At 40.4% G+C, this 27504-nt stretch overlaps 3 protein-coding genes across 3 annotated transcripts in view; 1 reads left to right on the top strand and 2 right to left on the bottom strand.

Moving 5' to 3' along the window:
- Positions 1 to 1659: 1659 nt before the first annotated feature.
- LOC102208364 (uncharacterized) lies at positions 1660 to 8572 on the bottom strand. The gene is made up of 6 exons (XM_005744834.1): positions 8482 to 8572; positions 8145 to 8327; positions 4192 to 4206; positions 3981 to 4110; positions 3750 to 3876; positions 1660 to 2690 (listed from the first exon to the last, which is right to left on the bottom strand). Exons 1-6 carry the CDS (start codon positions 8570 to 8572, stop codon positions 1944 to 1946), a joined length of 1293 nt encoding a protein of 430 aa, XP_005744891.1. The 3' UTR covers positions 1660 to 1943.
- Positions 8573 to 10235: 1663 nt separating this feature from the next.
- On the top strand, positions 10236 to 13086 carry ppifa (peptidylprolyl isomerase Fa). Its single transcript, XM_005744760.1, has 6 exons — positions 10236 to 10471; positions 10587 to 10617; positions 10688 to 10776; positions 10843 to 10939; positions 12059 to 12134; positions 12261 to 13086. Exons 1-6 carry the CDS (start codon positions 10328 to 10330, stop codon positions 12394 to 12396), a joined length of 573 nt encoding a protein of 190 aa, XP_005744817.1. The 5' UTR covers positions 10236 to 10327; the 3' UTR covers positions 12397 to 13086.
- Positions 13087 to 13794: 708 nt separating this feature from the next.
- zcchc24 (zinc finger, CCHC domain containing 24) overlaps positions 13795 to 27504 on the bottom strand; it is a 39548-nt gene continuing 25838 nt past the window's right edge. The window contains exons 3-4 of the mRNA XM_005744761.1: positions 24056 to 24220; positions 13795 to 20373 (exon numbers count right to left, since the gene is read on the bottom strand). Coding sequence (XP_005744818.1) covers positions 20260 to 20373; positions 24056 to 24220 — 279 coding nt within the window. The 3' untranslated portion in view covers positions 13795 to 20259. The remainder of the gene's footprint in view (positions 20374 to 24055; positions 24221 to 27504) is intronic.

The raw sequence follows: 27504 nt of genomic DNA, 5'->3' as shown, positions 1-27504 counted from the left end.
GAAAAAGAAAAGACATTTTTCCTCTTGTGTAATATGAAAATTCTGTGTATTTCGTTATTACCTGTGTACTTTATAAAGGTGCTACGAAATTATTCCGACCTTTTGAGGTATAATTGGGACTCGGGAGACATCGAGCTTCGAGAAGGCTCTCGAGGGTTGTTTCCAAAATTTACAGTTTGTAAAACATTTTGTCAAATTTATAATTTTTATGCAATTTGGCAAAACTTATGCTATAAAGGTACAATCTGAAGTGATTGGCACAAGTGGCAGTTGTCTATTTGGTTTTGTACATTCTATGTACAATCATTTCATATTCTAAACTGGTCAGAAGAACATTGTGATTTTTAGTCTTGCAAATCTGTATGTAGTTAGATGATGTGACATCCTAATATTTATCTAATAAATATGTATTCAGATGAAACACAGTTGGCGGCCTTCTGTGTATTTTGGGCTCGACTTGTCCAACATGTTCCATGGAACAATAAAAAAATTCAGTTCACTTGTATTTACATGTAGTGCAAAAATCACAGAGCAGTCGCCTCAAAATGCTTTTAACACAAAGAAACCTCTGGCGGAACAACCACAGGGAGGGGCAGTCATGTGACGCAATGAGTTGGAGTTAATTAGAGGAAGACAGGACAAACTGGAAGACAGTCAGAGATTACTAATATCTAGTAACTAAATGCAAAGTGGTGTGTAAGCACATAGTGAGCCATGGAAAGCCCTCGGCAGCTAGGCCTATTATAACATAACATAATAAAACATAATTAAGAGAAGATTCAGGGTTACCTGATCCAGCCCGAACATTGAAATGCAGACCACAAAGTCGAAATCATTCACCGTCTCACAGCTCACTTCCTCAGCTGAACGCTCCACTGATACACATGGACATGTCCAGTTGGTAAACTCCATACATTTAAGCTTCTTTAGCCTGTTTACAAGTTGCTATGCACAGCAGGCGCCTTTACAACCCATGTCCAGCTCAACTCTGACCTTCATGCTTTGTTAGTGATAGTGTGATGCTACTGTTCTAAATATAGTCAGTTTAAACTATTTATATATTATGTACAGCTGAGTGAAAAAGAAAGAACACTCCATGACTCAGTAGCTTGCAGAACCACATGAATTTGAAGCAAACAATTTTTGTATGGCTTTCTCGGTCTCTTACGTCATGGATTTTTTCCCGTTTTTTAAGGACACCACTTTCAGATACTGTTCAGCTGCAGATAGATTCAGGCTGTTAGTATCAGGGCCTAAAGCTACAATATAAAATGGGCTCTTTACTACCGGTATTTTGTCTGTTATGTGTAGACAGCACTAGTTCGCCCCTTTAATTAGGTGTCTTTTTAAATCCTTGAACGATTCATAGGTCAGCATTACATGTTTTGGGGGGTTTTTTTAATGGGGGGGGAAAAGGCCAGAAATAAGGCCTGAAAATGAGTGAAAAATCATCCAAAGAAAAACTTCGAAAGAACGACTGCCCTTTAAAAAAAAATAATTACAAAAGAATCTTGCATCTTGGACAAAAAATGCAGAGAAATGAGGTGGCTCAAGACTACCTGAATATAGCTTGAATTTAAAAACAAAGAAAAGATGCACACATGAAAGGATTTTAAAAACTAAATCCAATTCAACATTAGAGTGTAAATTCGTGTTAATTAATTTTATTTAAATTAATGCATTTTAAAATAATTTAAAATTATATTCAGTGACTGTTTGGGAACAACTCAGATTTATTCATGAAATTTATACATCATGACATCAGTTCATAACATTCTGCTGTGACTCTACATCTGTTGACATTGTCTACATTTCAGAAAACATTCAGAACAAGGAAATAAAAATTCCTTATTTATAGAAATATACAACTTGCTTATGTTCAAAATTTACCTACCCAGTTACTTTCTGTCTGCGCGGTAAAGTGAAGTCTATATTCATGTGCGTTACTTAGCCCGTGCCTTGACAAGAGGTTTATTTTGGTAATTAATTAGCAAGCAAGCCACAGTAAAAATTTCCTTAATGCTTCCAGCAATCGATAGCGGTATAACCGAGTCAAGCAGTTTGTTTTCCTTAACCCTTCGGATTACACTCTCCACATGTGCGCTGAGTCGTTCAATTTCCTGTCTCTGGAAGCCGCTGTGTGCTAGCATCTGGCTATTTTGGCTAAGAAAAGCTGGACAGTAGACCTTCCAATCCACACAGTCAGACATGAGGAATCCTTCGTCAACCACTATGGCCATGTCTTCTGTAAGAAGGTCAGCCAAACCTGATCTCCTAAAGAGTTCTTCGTCACTTATCGACCCCTGATAGAGTGAAGAAACAAAGGTCACTGCGCCATGGGGGGCCATCCCAATCAGACCTTTCATTGTGCAGTGAGACGGGGAGAACATTTCACGTTGGGGGAGAGTGGAGGATGCGGTTTGGCATTTTAGCTCAGTGCAAGTAACTATCACCTGAGTATCGGGAAAGTCTTTGAAGTCATCAGGGAGGTGAGCTTTAATGTCCTCAGCATCAATCCAGATACACACAGAACCCAAGAGAGTGTACAAGTAGTTGGTCCATGAAGAGATAATGCCGCTTACAGTCAAGGGGTGAATGCCAAACCGGTCTGCCAAGTCTCTCTCCTCAAGACCAGCAGCCAGGCACATTTGGAATAGGAACAGCTCATCAATGGGTTGCAATGACTGCCTCTGAAAAAGAAAAAAAGTCATACAACATGTTTATAAAACTAATTACACTGATCAGACATAACAGATGATGTGAATAACACTGATTTCCTATTCACCATGGCACTTGTTAGTAGGTGGGATGTATTAGGGAGCAAATGAACATTTTGTCTTCAAAGTTATTGTTAGAAACAGGAAAAATGGGCAAGTGTAAGGATTTGAGTGAGTTTGAGAAGGGCTCTAGTGGCGTGTTCCTGGTCTGCAGTGACCAGTATCTATCAAAAGTGGTCCAAGGAAGCACCGACAAGGTCATGAGCGAACAGATGAGCCACTGTAGCTCAAATTGCCAAAAAAAGTTAATGCTGGTCCTGACAGAAAGGTGTCAGAATACACAGTACAGTTTGTTGGACTTAGGGCTAAATAGTTGCGGACGAGTCTGGGTGCCCATGCCGACCCCTGTCCACCGCCGAAAGCAGCAACAATGGGTACGTGAGCATCAGATCTGGACCACCAATGGAAGAAGGTGGTCTGATCTGATGAATCACGTTTTCTTTTATATCACAAGCACAGCCAGGTGCAAGTGTGTCACTTACCCTAGGGAGCTCCAAGCACCAGATCCACCTACCTAAGCATTATTTTAGACCATATACACCTTTTTCTTCTCTTTTAGCTTTGCAACAAAGCAAAAAAGGTTCAGTAATGGTTTGAGGAACACGTTTGAGGTGTTGACATGGAGCACAAACTCCCCAATTCAATTGAGCATCTGTGGGATGAGCTGAAGGAACAAGTCCGATCCATGGAGGCTCAACCTCACCACTTACCGGACTTGTGCCAGATACTACAGCACATCTTTAGGGGTCTACTGGAGTCCATGCCTCGACATGTTAGAGCTGTTTTGGTTGCAAAAAGGGGGACCAACAAAATAATCAGGCAGGTGGTCATAAAGTTGTGCCTGACTGATGTTAATGTAAGCAGTACCACGTGCATATGATACTTTTATATAATTCCAGTTTACAATAAAAAGGTTTGACATGTATTTCCTGTTTGTTTTTTCCTCAAAATCTTTAATGCACAAATACAAACCGTGTGTGATGCATTTATGGCTTCACTCCTTCTTTCAGTAGCTTCGGACCTTGACCTGTAAATCACTTTGTGGACAGAGGGCTCAATCAGCCCCCAAAACATCATGAAGTGACGGTAACTTGCAAACCTATTGTAAAAAAAAAACACAGTAATTACAGGTCATTTACAATATTGCTCACAATCAAACTGGTATTTTTGTGTAACATGTCTAGCTAAGTGTTGTAGGTTTACCCTGTGTAGAACTGAATGTCATCATCGGATCCGGCAAATCTTTGTAATCCAAAAGCAGACTGCATTTTGAGCTCCTGGATCTCTTTCCTTAACGTTCCCATTTCTTCTTTTAACTTCATGTTTTGCTCTACTGTCACATCAAGGCAAGCAGGTTCTGGGTCACAGAAATAGTCATGATCCAAGGCAGAATTATACTCCATAGGCTGCTCACCTGATGCTGGGTTACCTACAAAACATATTAAGGATTGTACATTAATATATGTTATTGTGAAAACTGTTGTCGGAACCATACTGAATTTAACCAGATAAATATTTAAGATAAGATAAAACATAAAACTTTATTGATCCCACGGTGGGGAAATTTGTGCAGCTAGCAGAAGAAGAATACAACAAATACAAATAAAATACAACAAACACAAAAATATATAATACACTATATATTTTATATAGTGGGAGAGAGAGAGTATGGCTAACAAACAGCCACTGTAAAATTCATTATACATTGAGAATAGCAGACACATCAACAATACACCTTTTCCAATTAATGGCTAATTAATATTATGCTGAACACAGTCCAAAAGATTCAATAAGCCACATCAGTGTCTACTGTCAGTTAGGGCTGCCACGATTAGTCGACTAGTCACGATTACGTCGACCATCAAAATCCTCGACGACTAATTTAATAGTCGACGCGTCGTTTGAAGCTTTGTAAGATCACAAAAGACGCAGGAATAAGTAGCAGGATTTAAGAGTGTAATAACGGACTGAAACAGAAGATGGCAGCACTGCATGTACAAGAATGCCAGCTGCCGTTAAGCTGTTAGTCTTATTATTCTTTCTGTGTCCCAGAATTCATAGCGTGGCCCACCGCGACCTGATCCGTACCGGAAACCCGATTGGTACCCCGCATGCGCGAAAGGTGTCTACTTGCGGTGTCTACTTCCCTGTGCACTTAGGCAGACAACAATGGTCGCAATATTGTTTTTCTTGCTTCTGAAGCACAAATTTATCTCTCCTGGCGGTCATGGTTCCTCAAACAGGAAGTGAGCGAGCAGTACTTCCTGCTTGCTGATATGACGTAGCGCAAAGTGCAAAGGCTCTGTTCATACAAATGTTTGTTTATTTATTTGTAATCAATTACAAATGTCAAAATGTAAGATCACTGGAAATTGAACTGTTGCTGCATTTAAAACAGGAACGAAGGAGCAGTACTTACTGGTTCATAGTTCTTGAAACAAATGAAGTAATGTTGTTTCTCAAAATATTATTTCATTTTTATTATAAAATTAGTATTTCGACTTTATTCTAAAAATGACGAATACTGTTTTTTCCCCTTTTGCCCTACTACTTTATCGTAATAATTAAATAAATTTTAAATTTAATAATAATAATAATAAAAACGTAATTTCTATGAATAGATTTGTTTCCTCTCGGGGTCACTTACTGCGCTTGTCCACACGATTTAATTACTTTGTTTAGAAGTCAAATTCTGTAAATCAAACAGCCACATTTCTACGTTGGCATTTAAAACTTAACTTGGCCCTTTGACCCATACAGTTTTAAAATAAATACTTTTAAAACAAATGACTGTGATGAAAAATCTAAGTAAAGCATAGACAGCAAAAACAGTGACTTGTAACTTTGAACTGAACTATCCGCAGTTGCCAAAGAGCAAAACAGTTGAGCTAAACACAGGTAAACACAGTGGGAATTAGGGCTGCCACAAACGATTATTTTGATAGTCGACTAGTCACCGATTATTTTTGCGATTAGTCGACTAATCAGATCATCATCCATTGGACGTAAAACGTACAGCTTATTGCACCAGCATGCATCTGATCTTATATAACTATCATTAGCTTACAGCTTTGAGTGTTTAAGGTATGTGCTAACTAAAAATAAAGACAAGATGATAGTTTATTAAATTTTAAATAAAATTTGCAGATTGTTTCGGTGAAGTTTAATAAACTCAGCCGTCTGCTCCTTGCTATCTAAAATATAACGGGACACCGGAGTATATTCTCGAGCATCTCACACTTCTGATAATCAGCTGTCTGCTTGACGTTTATTCAGCTGTGCAAAAACTATAACTTTAATCTCAGCCAAACCGATTTTCTCAGGAACAAATAAAATACTAAAAAAATCAAACAAACAATAATATTTTTAAGTTATCTAAGTGACTTATGTCTGAGTAGCGAAAGACGGCGGTGGGTTTGAAAACAATTTGCCAAGAGTCCGGTGTTCTCACAGCTCTAGTGAGCCTCTCCTCCCCAGAGACATTGCTTCAGACATTGACCCCCAACACACCTTCCACCTCTCCCCCCTTCACCCTCCCCAATCCAGATTCAACAACCACCACCACCCTCTCCAATCCAGACTCAACGACCTCCACCGCACCTCTCACCCCCCTTTCCTCCTCCCTGAAACTCAGAATACACACTCAGGATGTGAGCTGACTATTTCAGAAAAAGAAGCCCAGGAAAACCCCCGGACCAGACGGCGTCTCACCCTCCTGCCTCAAAACCTGTGTTGAACAGCTGGCTCCCATCTTTACTCGCATCTTCAACAGATCCCTGGAGCTGTGTGAAGTTCCCTCCTGCTTCAAACGCTCCACCATCATCCCTGTTCCCAAGAAACCCACCATCACAGGACTGAATGACTACAGACCTGTCGCCCTGAGTGTCACCAGCTACCTGTCAATGGATCACCAGCTTCCTGACAGATAGAAAGCAACAAGTGAGGCTGGAGGAGATCACTTCTGAAACTCGGTCCCTCAGTATTGGTGCCCCTAAAGGATGTGTCCTTTAGGGGCACCAATACTACTGTTCTCCCTCTACACTAATGACTGCACCTCCAACTCGGCTGTTAAACTCCTAAAGTTTGCAGATGACACCACCGTCATTGGCCTCATTCAGAATGGTGATGAGTCTGCATACCGGCAGGAAGTTTAGCGGCTGGTACTCTGGTGCAGTCAGCACAATCTGGAGTTGAACACTCTTAAAACTGTAGAGATGACAGTGGACTTCAGGAGACATCCCTCAACTCTGCCCCCCCTCACCATATCAGACAGCTCGGTGTTGACTGTGGAGATCTTCAAGTTCCTGGGTACCACCATCTCCCAGGACCTGAAGTGGGAGACCAACATCTCCTCCATCCTCAAAAAGACCCAGCAGAGGATGTACTTCCTGAGACAACTGGGGAAGTACAGTCTTCCACAGGAGCTGCTAATCCAGTTCTACACTGCGGTCATTGAGTCTGTCCTGTGCTCCTCCATCAGTCTGGTATGGTGTAGCCACTAAACAGGACAGGAGCAGACTGCAGCGGACTGTACGGGCAGCAGAAAGGATCATCGGCGCCCCCCTGCCCTCCATCCAGGATCTGTACCTCTCAAGAACCAGGAAACGGGCAGGGAAAATCATCACAGACCCCTCACACCCTGGACACAGACTTTTTGATCTGCTGCCCTCTGACAGATGGTACAGAAGCCTGCAGACCAGGACCACCCGACATAGGAACAGTTTCTTTCCCCTCGCCATCTCCCTTCTAAACAGTTGACCTGTCACACTGCTCCCACTGCCAGACTGCAACTGCACCTTAGGAACATTCTGTAGTATTCATTCCACCTCATTCATTTCTGTATTTTATGTATATAAGTTTAGATTAGTTATTTATAGTTGGTTTACACAGCTTTGTGTATGTATGTGTACGCATGTGTAATGTATATATAGACACGTGTTTGTGTGATTTACATTGCTGTGCTTGAGAGCCACCATCTACCGGAACCAAATTCCTTGTATGTGTCTGCACATATACTTGGCCAATAAACACTATTCTGATCTGATTCTGAACTAGCTGCCGCCAATGTTGGAAACTGAGCTGGGCTGCGCTATGAATTCTGGGACAGAGCTACTTCTTCTTCTTCGGGGTTTAACGGTAGCTGGCATCCTTGTACATGCAGTGCTGCCATCTTCTGTTTCAGTCCGTTATAACCCTCCTAAATCCTACTACTTATTCCTGCATCTGTTGTGACCTTACAAAGCTTCAAACCAGGCGTCGACTATTAAATCAGTCATCAACGATTTATACCTAATAGTGACTAGTCGACTAATCGTGGCAACCCTAGTGGGAAAAGTACAAGATTTTTATGGAAAATAATAATTTTACCTGCGTGGATTTCGCCTGGATTATCCGTCTCTGGCCCAGAGGAATGCGAGACTTGTGGTGGCTGCTTTGATCTTGCTCTCCCATCAAATTTTGCTGTCGTAGCAGCTTTCAACTCAGTATGACCCAGATGGATAGAGGGTGCCCAGTCTGGATCGCTTTCCATCATTTTGTAGGCTGGTTTGCCTACAAAATACAACAAACATTAGCCCGCAAAGCCACAGTGAACAAAGCAGCATAGCGCAAAGAATTTAATTCAAATCAATATAAGACTTATCTGTAACCTACATCAACAATAATGTTATGATAAATGACTTAACTACAACACATACACACTCACCTTTGAGGAAATGCTTGGAGCAGACTAACATGTGAGGTGGAGTGTTCTGGAACGTTATATTTGGTCTTCCAATAGCTGCAATCCAGGCCATCCGTTGCCTCTTCGTGACTTCGGAAACATCTCTTGCATAATTTTTATTCCACGCAGGAATCCGATAAAAACCGATTCCTTTAGCCTTCGGCTTCCCGTGGCTGTCATGCGACCGGCTATGGCAGTTAATAACACAACAGCTTCTTGCCATTTGTGTCTCTGTTTGTCTGTGTGACTGTTGTCTTGTAATAGCCCACGCGCGCTAGCCGCTTGTACCTACAATCCTTTGCGGTTTTAGCCCGGAAATGACGTCACATTTTCTTGCGCGTACTTGCTTTTTTTTTTTTTTTAAATAAACTTTATTTAACAAACAATGAGTATACAACATACGAACAGATGAAGTATACAAAACAACAGAACATGAACACACAAAGCCAGGGGTAAAAGAAAAAGGTAACAATTATAAGAATACACGCAAAAATTCACATACATAAATTGTTTTGAGAGCCTTTTTGTTGGTGGAGTCTGATATTGATTGTATGTACATTTCCACATCCTTAAAATAATGACAGAAATATTGTGTTTTGTTAGTAAACTTACATTTATGGATAAAAAATTTAGCTAAAAGTATTAACAAATTTCTCATAAAAAAAATTTCTCTAACTTGTGCGTACTTGCGTTCTCGTTGACTCGTGATACGTCATCAGTCGGCGCATGTGTTCATTAAATTTGAATGCTTGGTTTATTTCAGTGTTTTATTTGTTCCGGATTAAATCGGTTTGGCTGGGATTAGCTGACTCTGAATTAAATCCAACATTAAATTATCAGTTTGTTTTTCACCGGAAACAAAAACAGCATGTTAATATGTGGAGATTCTGAAGGCTGCTTCAAAAATGATCAGATTATATTTTAAGTATTTGTTCAGTTCTCTTCCAAACCCCAGCAGCTGTCTGCTGTAATTTTTGAGTATCTGCTCAAATAAAAATAAACGAGTTCTAGCATCCCACCTGTTTGTTTTTATTCAGGCGTACATGTACACTATTTTTATTAATAGAGAGATTTCGCTACAGAGGTTAAACATGATAATAAGTCACTTAGATAACTTATAAATCTTAATGTTTGGTTTGCTTCAGTGTTTTATTTATTCCTGAGTACATCGATTTGGCTGAGATTAAAGTTAAGCTTCATAACATATTAATCACAGAGGCAGTAAAAACTCCGGACGTGTGACATCATCAAGTACGCTGGTGTTGCTGTACAAATCTCGAGTCCGTTTTGGTCCTGCTTATACACGAATATACTTTAAGTACCCCATGCACAGGGCAAACGTATTTTATTTGATTAATTTACTGATATTACTGGCTAAATTTCATATACATAAATCGAAACCATCCTTTCAGTGCTTCTTAAACAAAACAAAATATGTTAAAACCAAACAACATTCTCAAAATGTAAAAGCTGTGGAGACCTATGTTCCCTGTTCAATATTATGTGATTCTTTACTAGACTTTGTATAGCGCTTTACGGGAACTTTTTGCGTAAAGCGCTATACAAATACAGGCCATTGACCATTTTAGACTGTATGTATTTAGTTTTTTTATACGAAACCCCCTGACATTGTGTTTTGTTAATTTGTATCTGTATTTTGTGCTTTGTCAATAAAGCGTATTAAAAAAACAAAAACCAAATCGCGGGTCCGTACTCGCATTCTCGGCAAGTACGTACTCTCGTGCGGAGAACGCGAGAACTCGCGTACTTGAGAATTGAGAAAGGGCCATGGTTTGCAGGTCCGCCTCACCGTGTGAGCTAAGCAGCTATGCTTCAAATAAAAAATCGTATGAGGTACAGCTCGCTGGGCATCACTGCAGCGCGCCTGTTTTCTCCCGGCCCCGTCGAGAACCCGGTAGTATTTTTGGACATCGACGCTGACAGCGATCCTCTGGGGAGAATAATCATTGAGGTAGCTTGCTATTATCACAGTCGCCTCCAGAGACCTTGATCTGACCTGTAGCGTTCATATCTGTCAGTAGCCAGACCTGTGCAGATAAGTGCATGTGATTTGTTTTATCTTGCAGCTGAATGCAGATGTGGTGCCAAAGACTGCAGGTAGGTGAAGCCACGTTCTTTCCACGATGGGCTCATCGTCATTCATTTAAAAAATCCTTTCGATCCACAGAAAACTTCAGGGCTCTGTGCACCGGGGAGCATGGCTTTGGATACAAGGGATCTGTGTTTCACAGGGTCATCCCCGAGTTCATGTGTCAGGTACAGTTTACAGTGAAGGTGCAGTGTCATTTGGCATGTTTTCTGCTGTTGTTTTTTCTCTTGCAGGGAGGAGATTTTACCAACCACAACGGTACAGGAGGGAAATCTATTTATGGGAAAACGTTTAAAGATGAAAACTTCAAGTTAAAGCACACTGGTCCAGGTACAGCTCCACAGCTTTGAGGGGTTACACTAAAACAATAAAAACCCTTTTCACATATTCAAAACATGCAACATCACTCAGTCACTTCAACTCTGTGATCAGTGAATACAAACCCTTTCACCACTGTTTTAAGACTTAGACACCAAGTGGTTTTATACTGTTATCAAACCCCGCACTGACTTTGGAAGGAGTATTGCAAAACTGTAGGCCTACGGTGGCCTCAGACACAAAAATGAAATGTGAAGGATTTATTTGAAACAACTAATCAGCCAATCACATGTCAGCAACTCAAAGCATTTTAGGCTTGTAGCCTGCTGAAGTTCAAACCAGGCATCAGAATGGGGAAGAAAGGTGATTGAATGTGGCATGGGTGTTCGTGCCAGATGGGCTGGTCCGAGTATTTCAGAAACTGCTGATCTGCTGGGATTTTCCCTCCTAAAGATCTCTAGAGTTTACAGAAGTAATTTAACTAAAAACACTAACGTGCTGCTGGACAGTGTTCAGGAAAGTGAAAAAGTTTGAGTTCTTACAAAAGTCTAAACTGTTTTGATGAAATTCAGGTGAGAAGGACATCAACACAGTGATAAAAGTATCTTTAGCAGTGAAGTATGGAGCTGTGTGCAAAGAAACAATATAGGTGGGGGAAGGTCTTACTGATTAGAGAACTTCATTAGGAGAAGTGAAAATTGCACCAAAACTGAACTTCCAGGTGTTATGTGCCAGCTGTTCTTCTGCATTTTAATCCCACTTTTCCTCCACTAGATGGCAGTGCAGAATCTCATGCAGCGTTCAAACTGCTGGGCATATACATTTTGCAATCCTCATGTGAATGACCTAGTTTAGTGAGTCAACATGCACTAATCAAAATAACTCTGTTTGTTGAATAAACATCATCCATGTGCACATTATTTAGTGCTTTGCGTAAACACAGCGTGCGTCAGATCACAAGAGAAGAGGCCCTTTTTTTTTCTTTTCTTTTTTACAATCTTGCATGACGTTGCTGTAATGAGGCCTAAATGTCCTTGGATCAGGAGTAAAAAGGACATGAAGATCTTGTTTACATCATCTAGTTCAATTGATTGCTTTTTCTTCTTCTTCTTCTTCTATGGTTTTCTGCAGGAACGCTTTCAATGGCAAATTCAGGCCCGAACAGCAACGGCTCGCAGTTCTTCATCTGCACAACGAAAACCGAGTGGTAAACACCCCGTAGAACTTTTTAATCAGTCATTTCAGACTCCAGTTCGTGCCTCATCAATCACAAGCTGCTGGAGTCACTTTTTCATCTTTTCTTTTTCGTTTTCTTGTCTTTCTTTTTGGGCAGGCTTGATGGTAAACACGTGGTGTTCGGGCAGGTGAAGGATGGGATGGATGTGGTCTCCAAGATGGAATCCTTTGGTTTACACGACGGCGGTGTGATCAAAAAAATTGTCATCACAGACTGCGGGGAGATCAAATGACGCCCGAGCGCACTCACAGACTTTTGCTGGATGAGTCATTGTGCAGCAATCTAGTATTTACTCTGTCCTGGCTCGTGTGTTCGTGCACTCTGAAGGCGGGGCTGTCGCAGGTGATCAGCTTTTACTCAAATTTGTGCTTTTTAACTTCTGGTTTTGAGGTTGAGCAAAGCCAGAGGTTTCTAACGCTCAGACAGACCTTTTTACTCTCTAAAATCTTTACTCAACTGATCTAAATTGTATGCAAGCATGTAAAACAATTGTGTGGTGACTCATTCTCCAATAACTGCCAAATACATGACTGATATTTTTCGACTTTACCAGCTCTGGTCTTACTGCAAGACATTTGCTCTGATGTGCCACAAATCTTGCTGCTTTTAAAGCTTCCCGGAAACGATCCAGCGTGCTTTTTTTAGACACGGGCTCCAGCGCGACTGACTTCCTGTCCATCAAGAGCAGGATGTGACATCATGTGACATTCCACCTACACTGCAGCTGAAGCATCACATGTATGCACGATGGGCATGTGAGCTAGAGCCTCTTAGGGTGAAGTCGTTTCAGGACCTGAAATTGCTTTTTTATTGAGACGCAGGGCGTCTTGAAGAGGGCGAGAGACATGTCTGAAAGCCAGAGACTGGGTGGTGCTGCTTATCGAGCTAATACTTTATAAAAGTAAATAATGAAGAAGAAAAAGGCAGCTCTTGCCCCTAAATGAAACCATATGTGCGCTGACCTTCCTCCGTTTATTTGAATTCTCAGATTACATTGTTGCCATAGAGATTTTTCGGCTCTCGCTCTGTTTGAGCTGGAGATGTTGTAACAAACTTGATATAATTTGGGTCCCCACCCTCGGGTTTAGTTTTAGTTATTTGGAATGCATGTCCAATAATGTGTATGGAAACTTGGCTCCGGAGACGACTGCAATTTCTTTTTACCACACATGCAAAACAATGACATCTTTACAGCTGGTGCATGCTGCTGCTTCTCTAAGTGTCTGCGTTATCACAGAGTCAGTGGGCATCTTTTTGTGGGGGGGGGTTTTCCTGTCCACAAGTGTTGGGAAATGGGGGAGGGAGTGTGCGTCCTGGCCGGTTTACATGTCTGTTATCTCTCAGCACTTTCATGGCAAGTGGAAAAAAAATGTTTTCCAAGTCTCTCGCTCTTCTGCGTTACACAACCACCATGAATAATCCATTAAAAGCCCCGTTATCGTAATCTATACGCTCAGTGTTGCGTAAGCCTCGCACTCAAGAGCGATGGCAAAAACACTAACAAGAGGAGCGCTCACAAAAACAACGTGTTGCTTTTGGCTGAAATCAGACACCAGAACGAACACCTCCCAGTTAACATAAATTTGGCACAGGACCCGAAAACAAATGAAAACTGCACAACCCGGGTGGCTTTAATTCAATGTGACTTTTATTCATCAAACTCTGAACAGCACTAAAATGTTTTCCCAACTAACAAATAAGGCACATTTTGGAATGCCGTTTTCATGGACATGAAAAACAGACCTGTGGTCGACTCTCGTGGCCACGACTGTCCTTGCTTTTCCCATAATCATTGTCTTTCCCGACCGCACGCCTGCGTTCTGTCCAAATCAAATATTACATTATTGCAATACTGCATGACAAACATCTGAAGTGATACAGACAGTAAAGAATACAAACGAGACTCTCTGATTCGACCACTTAAGTGTTAACATGTTACATTCAGTAAATATGTATTATCTGCAGAGGCTACATTTGCGGTAAATGAGGACTAATAACAATCAGACGTTGCTGATAATGTTAAAAACAATATTTACTTTAGCAAACTACTGTAAGGTATTTAAATAGGTATACATTGCACAAAAAAGGGGATATTTCATTCAAAACACATGCACATGCAAACTCTAAAATAGTTCTTTGTCACACACGCTTCCTTGACAGAAGTATACACTCGCTACACTACCAATATAACATTTTATAATAGTTTCTTGTTATCGCTGCTTTAACCAAACTACATCTCACAGTTTAATGCGTTTATACAGTGGTGAGTATCCGTCACTAATTAATAAAAACATACTTTTCTGCATGTTAACACATTATATTTTCATAATATCGTTTACAAAATGAATACACGTGGCTGTATGGATGCATATGGCAGCTCATAATTAGTCACATAGCAACTGAATAATGGGTTATTCAACTCTGATAACATCAATAAATCAAAAACACAGAAAAAAAAATACAATGGCTTATAATTGAGAAAGGTTATTAATTATGTACCAGCTTTTTTTTCTTTTTAATAATATTCTATGTAGACATCAATATTTCCTTCTTAGTGTAACTTTGTTGCATATTCTATACAAAAAGTGTTGTAAAAAGTCTTTCTATAAATATTTCTGCAGGATAACCCTTCAGATTATTGTAAAACATAAAGAAGAAGAAAAAAAACAACAACTCCCAGCTTTGATTATTTCTCAGCAATAGGCCCTTCTTCACGCCGGAAAGAGAAAAAGCTTTGATATTGCTTCAACACTTCAAAAGAGCTACTATCATTGAAAACGATGGCCATCAAATATATACATAAAACAGTCGATCTTTGTCAGGGAAATAACTCTTGATTTTTTGCAGATTGCTTTAAAATTTTCAACATCTATTAAGAGTTCCAAAATACACATCTCATTCATAGAAAATAACAATTTTGAACTGAAAAGGTACTAGAAAAGTCAAGTATATGTAATTCAAGACACTACATCTGAAAGCAGAGATTTCGCTTTCTTTCTTTCTCTTTTAAAATGTATCAGCTGCTTCCATTGGCTCTTGAGTTGCCATTTTAAATGACCTCCTCATAACATGTCTCTGGGCGGAATCGAACTCTCTGACAGGATTTATCAACATTAACGTGATTCACAATAACTAATAATATTATTTGTTTATGAGGTTAGTTCATAAGGCATAATTGGTATGTATTCCTTTCACTACAGCCACATGGTCTGATGTAGAAAATAAGGTTATGGGAGACCTGTTAGCTTAGTGCCATTACACAGAACAAAAACAGACATTAATAAGAAGAAAAATGGGTTGTTCCCAACAGTGGTGAATCTTTCATAAAAATTGGGTCTTTACTATAAATGCAACGAGGGGCTTTCAGTTACTCCTTCAAAGGGACACTCCACAGATTTGTCCTTTAGCTACTGTAATATCTTTTGGGGCTGTGGAGGCTCATTGTCACGTGAGAGAAAATCAAAAAGCCTGTGTTAAAAAGTGAGGAGTTTTATTGTCAGCATTTAGTAGGCTGGGGAGTCTAGCATAGACTGTATATAGAAGATGGACTTGGACATGTCAAGGTTTTTGGACTTTGATCCTGATCTACGAGTTGAGTATTTTGGCCAACTTGTTCATCAAGTGAATTTGAAAGATGGGCCATATTTAAAAAAAAAAATCACACTGTATTAAATAAGACTTGAAATCAGTGATTGAGAAGTAAGAATGACTTTGTGGGGTTCTTGAGGTTCCTCGTGTGATTTCAGAGTTTTCCACAATATTGGACGCGATGCAACCAATGGTTATGAGGGAAATATGTATATTTCCTGCCTAGTTGGCAAGTGGTTCCTGTAGCTGAGTAAAACTGGTTGCAAATAAGGCACTGCACCAGAAACCACCTCGCAATTGCGTTGGTCACTAGCAGATTGCTGCCGTTGGTTGTAGTTTGCGTGAAAGACGGCGCCTTCCTTCTCTGCAAACACTGATGCAAACTAGAAACAGAGAACATTCACTTGCAAACTAAAAGCAGAAGACACAACTTCTACTTTTACGGAAAACATTCTGTTTCCAGTTTGTGTCACTTCCCTGCGGAGATTAGCTGGCCAGTGTTTGTGGACAAGTCAGCTCATTCCATGCAAACTAAGAGTAACTGTGACCATCTGCTAGTGACCAAAGGTATATCAACAAGTTTTTTACCAACCAGTTGCAAAATACACATTTTTCCTCAGCGACGGCCAAAGAAAAATGTGGGGACCCCTTGGCGACCAGTAGGGGCCAGAGAGTCCTAGTGGTTGCCAGGGAGAGCTAACATGTTTGAAAACGTGCAACTTTGAAGGTAAGCCTCCATTTTTTTGGAGGAGGTTTTTGCTAATCAGCTGGGGAATACAGGATTCTTAGCAAGAGGTGGTTGCCAGGGGGTCACTGACTGATCTGTAGATCTCCACAATTCAGACTTTAGCAATAATATCCCAGCAACTGCCAGCAACCAGCTGGGAAATACAAATAAATCTCAATACTCAAAATGAGCTGGACATTTTCTCTGGTTGTGGTTTAGGAGGTAGAGCAGGTCATCTACCAAATGGATCCCTGGCTCCTCTAATTTGCATGCCGAAGAATCCTTTGGCAAGGTACTGAAGCTCAAGTTGCTCCCGATGCATTCATCGGAGTGTGAGTGTGAACGTAAGTATTATACAGAGCCTACAGTAACAGTAAAAGTGCTTTGATTGGGTGAATGAGGTTTGTGGTAAAAAGTGCTTTTGGACTTCAAGTCCATTTACAACCACAGAAGTCGATCCTCTATTGGCCATTACAAAGAATGTAAATTTAAGATGTCTTAACACTGACGCTGCTTTTGAAATCCATTGTTTATATACAGTCTATGGAGCTTACTTTAAAAGGCTACTGAGTTGCATAATAGCTGATGCATTTCTGGAGCTTGAGCCAAACTGAAAGTAAAGATATTTCATCCACTGCTGCATGCACTGTTATTTAGTGTCTTCTGCAGGCCTCCCAACTGGTGAAGCTGGAATAGTAAATCACTGGAGTGCCCTTTTAAATCAACAAATGGAATTTAGTTAAATTTCCCAACAGTGTAATGCACCAATATCATCCATTTCCACTAAAGCAAGTAACAATGCATGTTTTTTCACAAAACCCACGGTTTCCTTGAAAAAACATAACGATAACAGATAAAAATAACAATGAGTGAGGTCCACAGTTTGTGTCAACTTCATTCTGTTGTGAGGATCGACTAAGAAATAACATCTCTGTTGATATTCCATGACAACAGACCACAGTAAGATTGTTTTTGCCAGCTGGAAATGCTGTTTCAGCCTGTGCCTCCAACATGAATCGAACACCCACTATGCCAGTTCAACCGCTAATAGCGGAGCTTTATCGTTTTTCTGTCCTGTGTCACATCTTGAACCTACAACAAACTTACTCTGCATCACAGTTAACCACATGCACATAATACTGCTCCACCTCTGAGTCTCTCGCCACAAATCTTTGAAATTTCAAATGGCCTCTTAGCCTTGACACAATCGTTTTAAGGCACATACAGTATGTTATAGTATAAAATATTGTCAGCCAGTTTTTGTAAGGCTAGAAATACAGTACATATAAAACAGTTCACAATTCCTATACCAAGGATCCTCGAAAAGCAGATTTCCATAAATGATAACTAAAATAGTTTCCTCTTTAGTGCTTCACATCTGCATAGTGATATATGGAACCACAGTGGGTCCTTTTTCTTTAAAGTGGCTCTATTATGCTCATTTCCAGATGAGTGTTTTTATTTGTGGGCTACAGTGGAGTACTTTTGGATGTTTAGGTTTAAAATAAATATTTTTCAGGGGAGCCCTACAATCTTAAAAAAGGCATTATAGCTCCTTTAGGATCAGCCCTGTTTCCTGGTCCAAGCTCCTACTGCACTGGTTGAGGTTGTCATCTTTTTAATGTGTTTTAAGACTTTGCCCCGAACATCAAATATTTGAAGAATCACACCAAGATTTCAGTGTGGACCTTAGACTTAGGATCAGGACTTTTTTACAGCAAGTAATCCAAACCATACTGTCACATATTAATGTAGCGGTTGTGCTAATCTAAGATGCTCTTTTGGCTGAAATTTGATCCGTTTTTAGCATCTTCTTTCTGCTCTGTAATGGCTTTATCTCCCCCAGCTGAACAGCATGAACAATTTAACTCAATTCTTACATTTTTTGTTAGCAAATGTATTTACGTATATTAGCTTAAGCTAATAGCTAGCTCTAAAGCTAGCCACCAGGTAGCATATTTTTAGCATCGTCTGCTAGCCCAACTTCAATAATCCAAATGTCTACTCTATGATACTCCAAATGTCACTGCTTTGTTGTTTTGCATCTTTGTTTACGCCAAATGTTGTGCTTGTGTTTTAGAAATACTTTAGTCAGAACATGGGATATCGTCTTTACGCGGAAACTAGCTTGCTAACCTGGAAAATTCTCTGTTTTAGGGGATGCCTGGATGTATATATGTATAACAAGAAATGAGGAAAAAAATACATAATAGTTCCACTTTAAAGATATGGTTTCTGATATTAGGCCCCATAAAAATGGATGTAAACTTAAATCACCATAAATTTCAATACAGCCATGAATTCTCACCATCAACATATCACAAACCAGCTCTTCTGTCTCTCGACAAACCTGAAAAGCAAAGTTCTCCAAAGCTTCACCTCTCTTTAGGCACTCTACGCTGCAATTAGCTGTTGGACATAGTTTCTTCAGTGTACAAGCCCTTGGAAAGTTTTCCATCTTGCTTCACCGACTCCACTGAGGCTGCCAGACATCAACTGGCACTAAAACTTGGATAAAAAAAGTCTCTCTGAATCTTTGTCAAGCAAACAGCTCCTTTTGTATTTTGCTATCTTGTGGTTAAAATCTATTCAGGATTTATGTGAATAGTTTAGGGTCCAAAATCATGTTTATCAATGCTAAACAAGCTGTGGCAAGCATTTTATCAATAGTTTTGAAACAATGAAAATATGTGACTGCCAACAATTACTAAACCAATTTCCCCCACAGCTGCTTCTGCCTATCTAGTGTCTATCTTTTCCAACGCTAACAAATAAATGAGAGGCAAGAATGACAAGAACAACAACAAAAATAGGAATAGGATAAATGAAGCGTTATCTATTAGCAATGCACTAAATCTAGCCCAAGGAGCGTTTTATACAACTGAACCTACAGTAGTTTCTAAAGACAAGTGGAAGCAGTTACACAATAATGCGATATACAAACATACAAAAATGTCTCTATATGTCCCAGTTAAAATTCAAATTGCACACGAGACAACAAGAAAATAAATAGGCCAAATGTAAGCTAGGGATGCATGGCACATTATCCCTCAGTTAATTCACAGTTAATAAGATGTGCTGCTGACCCTAATAAGGCAAGACATCAAAGGCCTCGAATACATTATGCCATCATGAGAGGCCCCAGTTAAACGTTCGTCACATCTCCACACACTTCACTTGGCAGGGAAATGGAAAGCGGATCTCTGTAAACACAAAGCCAACAAACCCCAAGGTGAGGTAATCTATTGAGACAAATACTGTCAGTGATGCCAAGGAAATATAACCCCTGGTGCTAAATCATCAATATAATAATTTTCTGTTGTTAAACACAGAGTATTGAGTAAATTAATCATGTGGTTCTGATACATAAGGCATAAAAAGTCAATCATTTTGGCCTCTTTTTTTTTTTTTTGCTGTGTTGAAGAGCACTTCAAGAGATAGAGGCTGACCCTCAAACATATTCTTGGATGTACTGTCACTGAAAGAGGAGGAAAATGACTAAAGTCTATGCTCCACAAGTGGCTGAGAAGAGGGAGCAGAATTAATTCATGTGGTAATAAAGGAAGGCATCAGGAGATTTGGGAGGATTAGACCTAATGTCCACATTAGATGTTTCTGAGACACTGGGAGGAAGACGTGAAGAAGAAAGGGTGCCATGTCGTGTTGAGGGAAATCTGGATGTGGACCGGGAAGGGAGGATGTATAATGTCTCAATGGCGGATAAAAAAACAGGGTTTGGGATGGAGCGGCTCCTCTCTGCTACTGAATAATGATGAATATTTATTGCACACGGCGGCAGTAGTAGCCAAGGACTTTACACTTCTCGCACAGGTGTTGGGGGTGCTCCTTACTCTGGTCAGACACATCCAGGCCATCTGGCTTCTCTAAAGGTCGCTGGAGATACAAACAGAAGACCAATAATGAGTCATATTAAACACAGAAAAGGGCAAACCGAGCAAGAAACACACATAAACCTCTTGAATTTTGCAAGCCGTTTATTTGGCAACAGATTCAGGTCAGCTATACGCCTAACAACTCCAACTCTCATATTCTTCACAGACCTGATGTGTTATTTGCCAAATTAGATGCAGAGATATGGCAATGCACCATCAGCCATGCTGGCTAGCAATACATTTTAACAACCTGGTGCTAAAGGAAAAGATGCAGTATGCATTTAATCGTGATGGACTGTATGGAAATGTTGGCTTCAACACTGACCATCTTGGACTCATTATCGAGGACAAAGGTAACCTTTCTGGGCCAGCACGCTTGGAGGTTATTTTAACGGTCCATCTGGAAAATTTTATTTTTCATCTATTGTTTTTTTTTTTTCTTGTTAGAGCTTTGAACAAAACCTTTATTTATTCCAAGTGGTCTAGCTAAAGGAAACCAGGTTACCATGGGTCACCACAAGAAGATATTTGAGTCTAATGAGTCTTCCAGGAAGTGTTGAAAATGTATTATTGCTTTGTCAAAGACATTAGGTCCTTGATGAAAGCTGGAAGAGAGTTCCCTTGGAGGCTAAAGGGAATTGAGTTCAAGGCCCTGTACTGCAGGCATCACCCAGTGAAATGACCTTAAGGAAGAAACATCTACTATATGTAAATATAAAAAAAGTGGTTTTGCATACATGTGACCACAAACAATGTAATGTTAACTTGTCTCTCAGGTACTCTCCGAGTACTAGTGAAACCAAAGCGTAGTGTTACCCACTGGTAGATGAAGTTGGATCGTGAAAGCTCGACGTGAGCATTTTGCCCTTAACCATCTTGGTGTTTTGAACCCAGACAAGATGAAGAAGGACACGATCTGATTGTGGGACAGGGACATTACATGCTTAATTGATACTGACCTTCCAATCACAAGGTAAGCCTTGGTAGAAAAGAAGATGGACTAACCTCTTGCTAGCCATTAGAAATAATCCACCTTTAAAACACTTGCACATTTTCTTCACTTTTCAGACCCAGAACATAAATCTATCATTTATATAGTCTATGGTCACAACTTCAGGTGACCTGGAGGCTTGCTGACGCAGTGGCAACTCCCAGACCTTCAAATGCCCCTTTCCACTAGCACCAACGCAGCTCGACTCAACTCGGTTTTTAGGGTTTACCATTAGGTGGTAGTACCTGGTACCAGGTATGTGTTTAATACCTACTTTGCCGGGGTTTCAAGCGAGCTGCCGAGATTAAAATGCAACATCAACCGACTGTATGTCAGTGGATGAGTCACGAGAGCAACTCCTTCAAAAGAATCAAATCAGCCATTTTTGAAACCCAGCACCGAGAGGAAAATGGCTACGCACAAAGTAACACCATGGTCCAACAACAAGGTGCAGATTTTTGTGCTTGGTGAGTGACGACAGAATCAGAGCAGCATGACTTTTGGGCCACCTTGCTATAACGATTCCACCCACACTGAGGTGGTGCTCAATTGTAATTCAAAACAACTGAAACCAAGTAGAGCTGAGTTGAGTAGATTAGAGTAGGTACTAGTGGAAAAGCGGTTAAGTACTGCAGTTTGTACTAGCTGTTAGCTCCCTATCTTCTATCTAGGATGACAGCAGCGCATGTAAAACACTAGATGTTGCAAAATGTACTAAGGATATGCGTGACTAGTTGACTAGATGTGAAAACCTTGCTGCCTTTGCTAGTCGGCCCCAGAAATACTGGTCAGTTAAACATAATATGTAATTAAAGGATAACGGCAGATTATTTCTCTGAATCTAAGCGGTAAATGATCCGAGGGGGGAAACCAAGCCAAATTCTGCATTCTGCAAATTCTGTACACAAGAGAGGTGAGGAAGGGAATGCAGGTGGCGTGAAGTGGGTGGAGACGAGTGTCAGGAGTGATTTGTGACAGACAGGCAGCATTAACAGTGAAAGGGAAGGTTTACAAGACAGTAGTGACTCCTGCTGATGTATGAGTTTGGAGCCAGTGGTGCTGACAAAAAGAAAAAAAGAAAGATGGCTGAACTGAAGATGCTATGATTGGGCGTGACCAAAAGTGGTGGGTAATAAAACCTCAAAATTATATCACAATATATCAAGAGAATTTAAAATGCTAGAGGCAGCAACATTTACAAATAAACGAAGGTCATTTTCTGTCCTTTTCCAATGACCTACTGTCACTGATAACAAACTTCCAAATTTGAAGTGTGACTTTATTGGAACAGATAAAACAGAAAAACAGGAAAGTACTCTAGGCAAGTTTTTCTCCTAGAAATGTGCAATACAAAATATAAAATAACTGCTTAACACTTCAGTTTAAGAATAATTAAAGTAACCTAACTTCAATAGCTGATGACTTACACGTTTAATTGCTTTGACTGGCTTTATTGCAGCTACAAGAGAAGAGACGGACTGAGAGAGACTGTTTTGTGTAAAGCGAGGGTGACAAAAAACTTGAGTTTGACATCTAAAAGGGTACAAATTAAAATCTCGATCAAAAGGGTCGAAAGTTCATGTCTGTATGACGTTAAAGAGGACCAAATTTTGAACACTCGAGGATGTGTTTGGAAAATCCATATTCTTTTCATTTATGGGAATCCGCAGCCTGAGAAGGAGCTGTGCTGAGCTCTTTGATACTCAAGGACACAGAGGTTAGTGGTCTGTTTCAACTGCTGACCGGGTTGGAAGGGGGAGGGGGGTATGTTAAGTGGGTGACACTGCAAATGCAGAGAATTTGCTTGTCTGTGTGCAGCTTTGCCACAAGACTCAAAGCAGAGTGAGGGTTTCTCACCAGTTTCGGGAACAAAGCAGGTTTTACCAAGACATATTTGAACTCTTGCAAAGTGTGTGCAGACTTCTATCTGTGGTTATGACTACAGGTAAGCTGTTTGGGTAAGATCTCAGAGATTTCTAATAAATTATGCATAAAATTTCAGGCTCCGAATGGCGTTAATGCTCGACAGATGTACAAAATGTCCCTTTCCTGCTTCATTTCACGTGTTAACAGAGCAAAGCATGGACAGTTGTGGTATTCTGAGAATGAGCAGGCCTCAAGCCGGCAACGATCCTAATTTTATTTCAGGAAGTGGAATTAGAAGAATGTGAAAAAGCATACATATCAAAAGATGAAGTGTTGAGGATAAATATGAAACTGACACGATTCTTTCTCCAGCTCCGTACCCAGCTGCTTACCAGGATTATTTGAGGTTAAGTTGAACAGATTTCTCTTCGAGTGTTGTTTGAAAAATGACTCCAGAGAATCCTGCTTTATGTGCTTTCCCTTCTTATTATTAAATGTGAGACAGATTTCTGCAGCTGGAAGTCTGACTTCCCTCTGAGTTAGTTTATGTCTGAGACCCATTAATACAGAAATATTTGCTTTAGCATTTGATGGCATTCAGTGTATAATTCCAAACTTTTATCAGTCAGGAAATTTCATTAGTTTCGTCAATGCTGGTTTATTACCAAAGCAATTATTAGTGGTGGGATTTTTATTTTACTGTAATGAGGCCATCTGGAATATCATCAAAACAACACGGAAACCAAAGCCTGATGTCTATGAGCAATTTTTTTTAACTCAACTGCAAATTCTCAGGACATGAGTGCTGTGATGCAGGCTTACATACCTGTTTGTGTGGATAAACGTTGATGTGGCATTTGATACATTCTTGTCCCATGTTAGCCCAGGAGTTGCCACTCATCCACTTCCTCTTACACTTAGGGCACTTGTACTCTCCAAAGCATCTCTTCTTCCCCTGGTAGGGTGTCAGTCCTTCACCTTTGGGTCTGGCCTGTAAAGAACAAAGTGAATAAGATGCTTGCACATGTGGAAGCTATAGACTGCATATATTTAAAGCCTCATTCTGAAGCCAGAAGAGAAGGAGGGGTAGATCTGACTGGTATCGACCTGTCAGTGACATGGTACCAAACCCTTTATTTGTAACGCAGCACAGGAAAAGCCATCCAAATATAACACACACAACAGCATCCAACCAATGACACTGTGTTTTAAAACTATGTCTGAAAAATGGAGTTTATTAAACAGTTTCTGATGAGAATAATCACATTATTTTCCCCAGAGCCTAATCCAGCAAATCTCTCAGCTGTGAGGGGAAAACGCCTGCACAGCGCAGCTACGCATGCAGAGGGGTGCGACCCGGTCAGTCGGCCAGTGAAATGTACTTCGTTAAAGGGGATTTATGCGTCAGCGTCGTAAACGCAACAACTTTTGGCGTAACCTGACGTGCACACCTAACCTGAGAGAATAACAATCATCTTCTCAATATAGCATGAAGATGAGGACTCACTAATGTCAGCAAATTCCTGGAGTTTTATGAAACTATCCGAACAGGAAATGCACGAAGAAGTGGAAACACTTGTGGGAAAAATATGTTTACGAACCAAAACAAAAGGCCTCAGTGATGCTGGCGAGCTTTCCACTCTGTGTGGATTGTCATCAATCAGTGGTTTGATCGTGGTTGCTAAACCACAATAATTCAAAGAACGGACATCACTTGGCATCTTCAAGTTAAAAATTTATAGAAAATAAGCAAAGACAGATAAAATAAGTGGCAAAAAAGAAAAAGAAACTGGACTTTAGCCAGGTTTTTGCACACTGCATCACTTTTTTTTTTCATACTCTGTAGGTAAACTAAACAAACATCTTCTTGCGTGTAATAGAACTTGAAAGCAGCAACGACGATAAATTTGTTCAAGTGTTTACTGAGGAGATAATTCAAGTTACAAGTAGGGTTATGCTCTCTGCACAGCTGGACTTCTTTGCAACCATGAGAGTAGCCCCCTGCTGTGCATTAGATATATTGCAGGTTTACGTTGCTCATCTTTAATATACAGTCCATATCTTTATGTAGTTAAAAATTTATATGAAATAGAAATGTTTCAAAAATGTTTTTTTTTCTTTCAGTCCAGAAGATGGACAGATAATAAGAGATGGTGAGATGACAGCAGGGTGTGTCCATCCTTGTTGTGCTAAAATATTTTCACCTTCATCAGACAGGACACTCCTACAAACAGTTTTGGCACAGTTTGCGGTCTTGTAATTGACATTAACTTTCATTACATCTGTGTTAAATTACTCCCAACGATTCTCGTGAGGGAGATGATTACGAACAGTCAGTCAGCCATGAAAAAGCGCAAGCCCGAGGGCAGTTCTTTCTCGGGGAGCCGCCTCTATGACTTCATGTTGGCAACTTTATTTAAGCCACTATAGCAGCAATGGGAAAACAGACAAATTTTTCCTCTAGAAGCATGTCTGCAATGACTGCGAGACATTTGCCAGAAGAAACCCACATGTATGCTGATTAGTAACTTTGTCAGAACTTGTCATAATCAATTTAAAGCTCCATTACTGAAATAAAAATGAAGACTCATCCCAGAACAAGTGATAGTCATCATCAGGCTGGGAGTGGGCTATCTGGGTAAACAAATATCTTCATTTTGGGAAGTAAACACTGTAAATAGAATACCAAGGAAGTCCTTTATTTTATTTAAAACCTAAAAAATATGTTTTTTCATGAAAGTCTGATCCAACAGGCAGAAGTGAGCCTCACGCAAAGCATGAAACTGCTGGCAGCTTTCCAGGAAGTTAGGAAATGCTGCGCCTTTTACTTGAAATCAGACCTGTCCAGTCCACTCTTGAGTCCCTGCGACTGCAGATTGTTTTCATCATAACTTAGACATTGCTTGCAGATTCTGGAATAGATGGTAAGGGGGGTAAGGGGTACCAAGAATGAGAGGAGGAGGGGGTACAATCAGTATTCCTGGTTTTCACTTATTTTGTCCTAGCCCATGTATGAGTAATAAGAACTTTAATCAGGAGCATGTGGCTTCTCCAAACAGACGTCAGCACTTTGCATCAGCAGCAGCGAGCCAATACTAAGTAATGGCGGCTGTGCTTCAATCGGGCCCCTCAACAGCATGACCTCAAAGCCACTGTCAGCTTTGCATCTCCCACTGTGACAGCATGCAAGCTGGAAAATCTGACTTCTGCTGGCTCCCACCACACCACTCGCTATACCGTGACAGCGTTGTCTTGATGCAATCGATGGGCAATCTTGGAGACAATGCCATGGCAACATTTTGTTTGAACACTCTCCTCCAAATGAGCTAGCTGTTATATAATCCAGCTATAAACAGGCTGCCATTGTTACTCTAAAAATTAATTTTAAAGTACAAGAACCAGCTGTGGCAAGACTGACCGTTATCACACGCAACAAAATACGACTGACTATTCTGAGTTTAAAAACAAAATCATCAGTGTACCAGGTGTACTGCCCAGGAGGTTCTACCTTACCCCCTTGTTATTCAGATTTATTTAGAAATCTGAACATAATCAGCGGTAATTTCCTCGTGCAGCTGTTTGTTAGAAAAAGAAATTCTCACTAACACTGTAGCCAGATCTCAGCAGGACAGAAACAGCACTCATCCTCCTCATGACCATTCCTCTCTTGCTCCATGCTGCTTCCAGGGCCCGGCTTTGACCTTTGGCTGCACATCGCGCTCTCTGTCTGCAGCTGAGCCATCTCAGATTAGCTCAAACTCTTTTCGCAATCATTGTGTAGATGCTTGTATTATGCACATAGAATATAGAAACTAAATAATAATTACATTCATTTGTTGACAATCATTTTATGTCAATTTCATTTTTGTCTCTACAAAATCACGATCTGAAGATCTGTGTTTGCTGATAGCAAGCGCCACGCATCATCTCAATGGATTCTTCTTTGAATCTAATGGTCGCCTGAGGTCCTTTCTGTGCAGAGTATGCTTGTTCTCTCTGTGCCTGTGTGTTTTTCCTCCAACAGACCAAAAACGTGCTTGTTAGCTTTGTCCTAAACAGGCCGGAGGTGTTTGTCCTGTGAAGTACTGGCATCCTGTCAAGGGGGAACAGCATATGTGCTAATGGTTGGGCTACTTCAGCCATGCACACCAGTAGGTTAGGTGTGTGTGAGTGTTATAAAAGGCAAACAACAGAAAATGTTAAGAAAAACTTACTGAACACAACAGCTCAAAAGACAAGGACACTGCTGAAAAGAAGGGTCTGAGGAATTTGGTG

Source organism: Pundamilia nyererei, unplaced genomic scaffold, assembly GCF_000239375.1.
Source record: "Pundamilia nyererei isolate P.nyererei 1_Seehausen unplaced genomic scaffold, PunNye1.0 scaffold00149, whole genome shotgun sequence".
In the NCBI taxonomy this organism is placed as follows: Eukaryota; Metazoa; Chordata; class Actinopteri; order Cichliformes; family Cichlidae; genus Pundamilia; species Pundamilia nyererei.
This window is presented reverse-complemented; position numbering and strand designations above follow the sequence as displayed.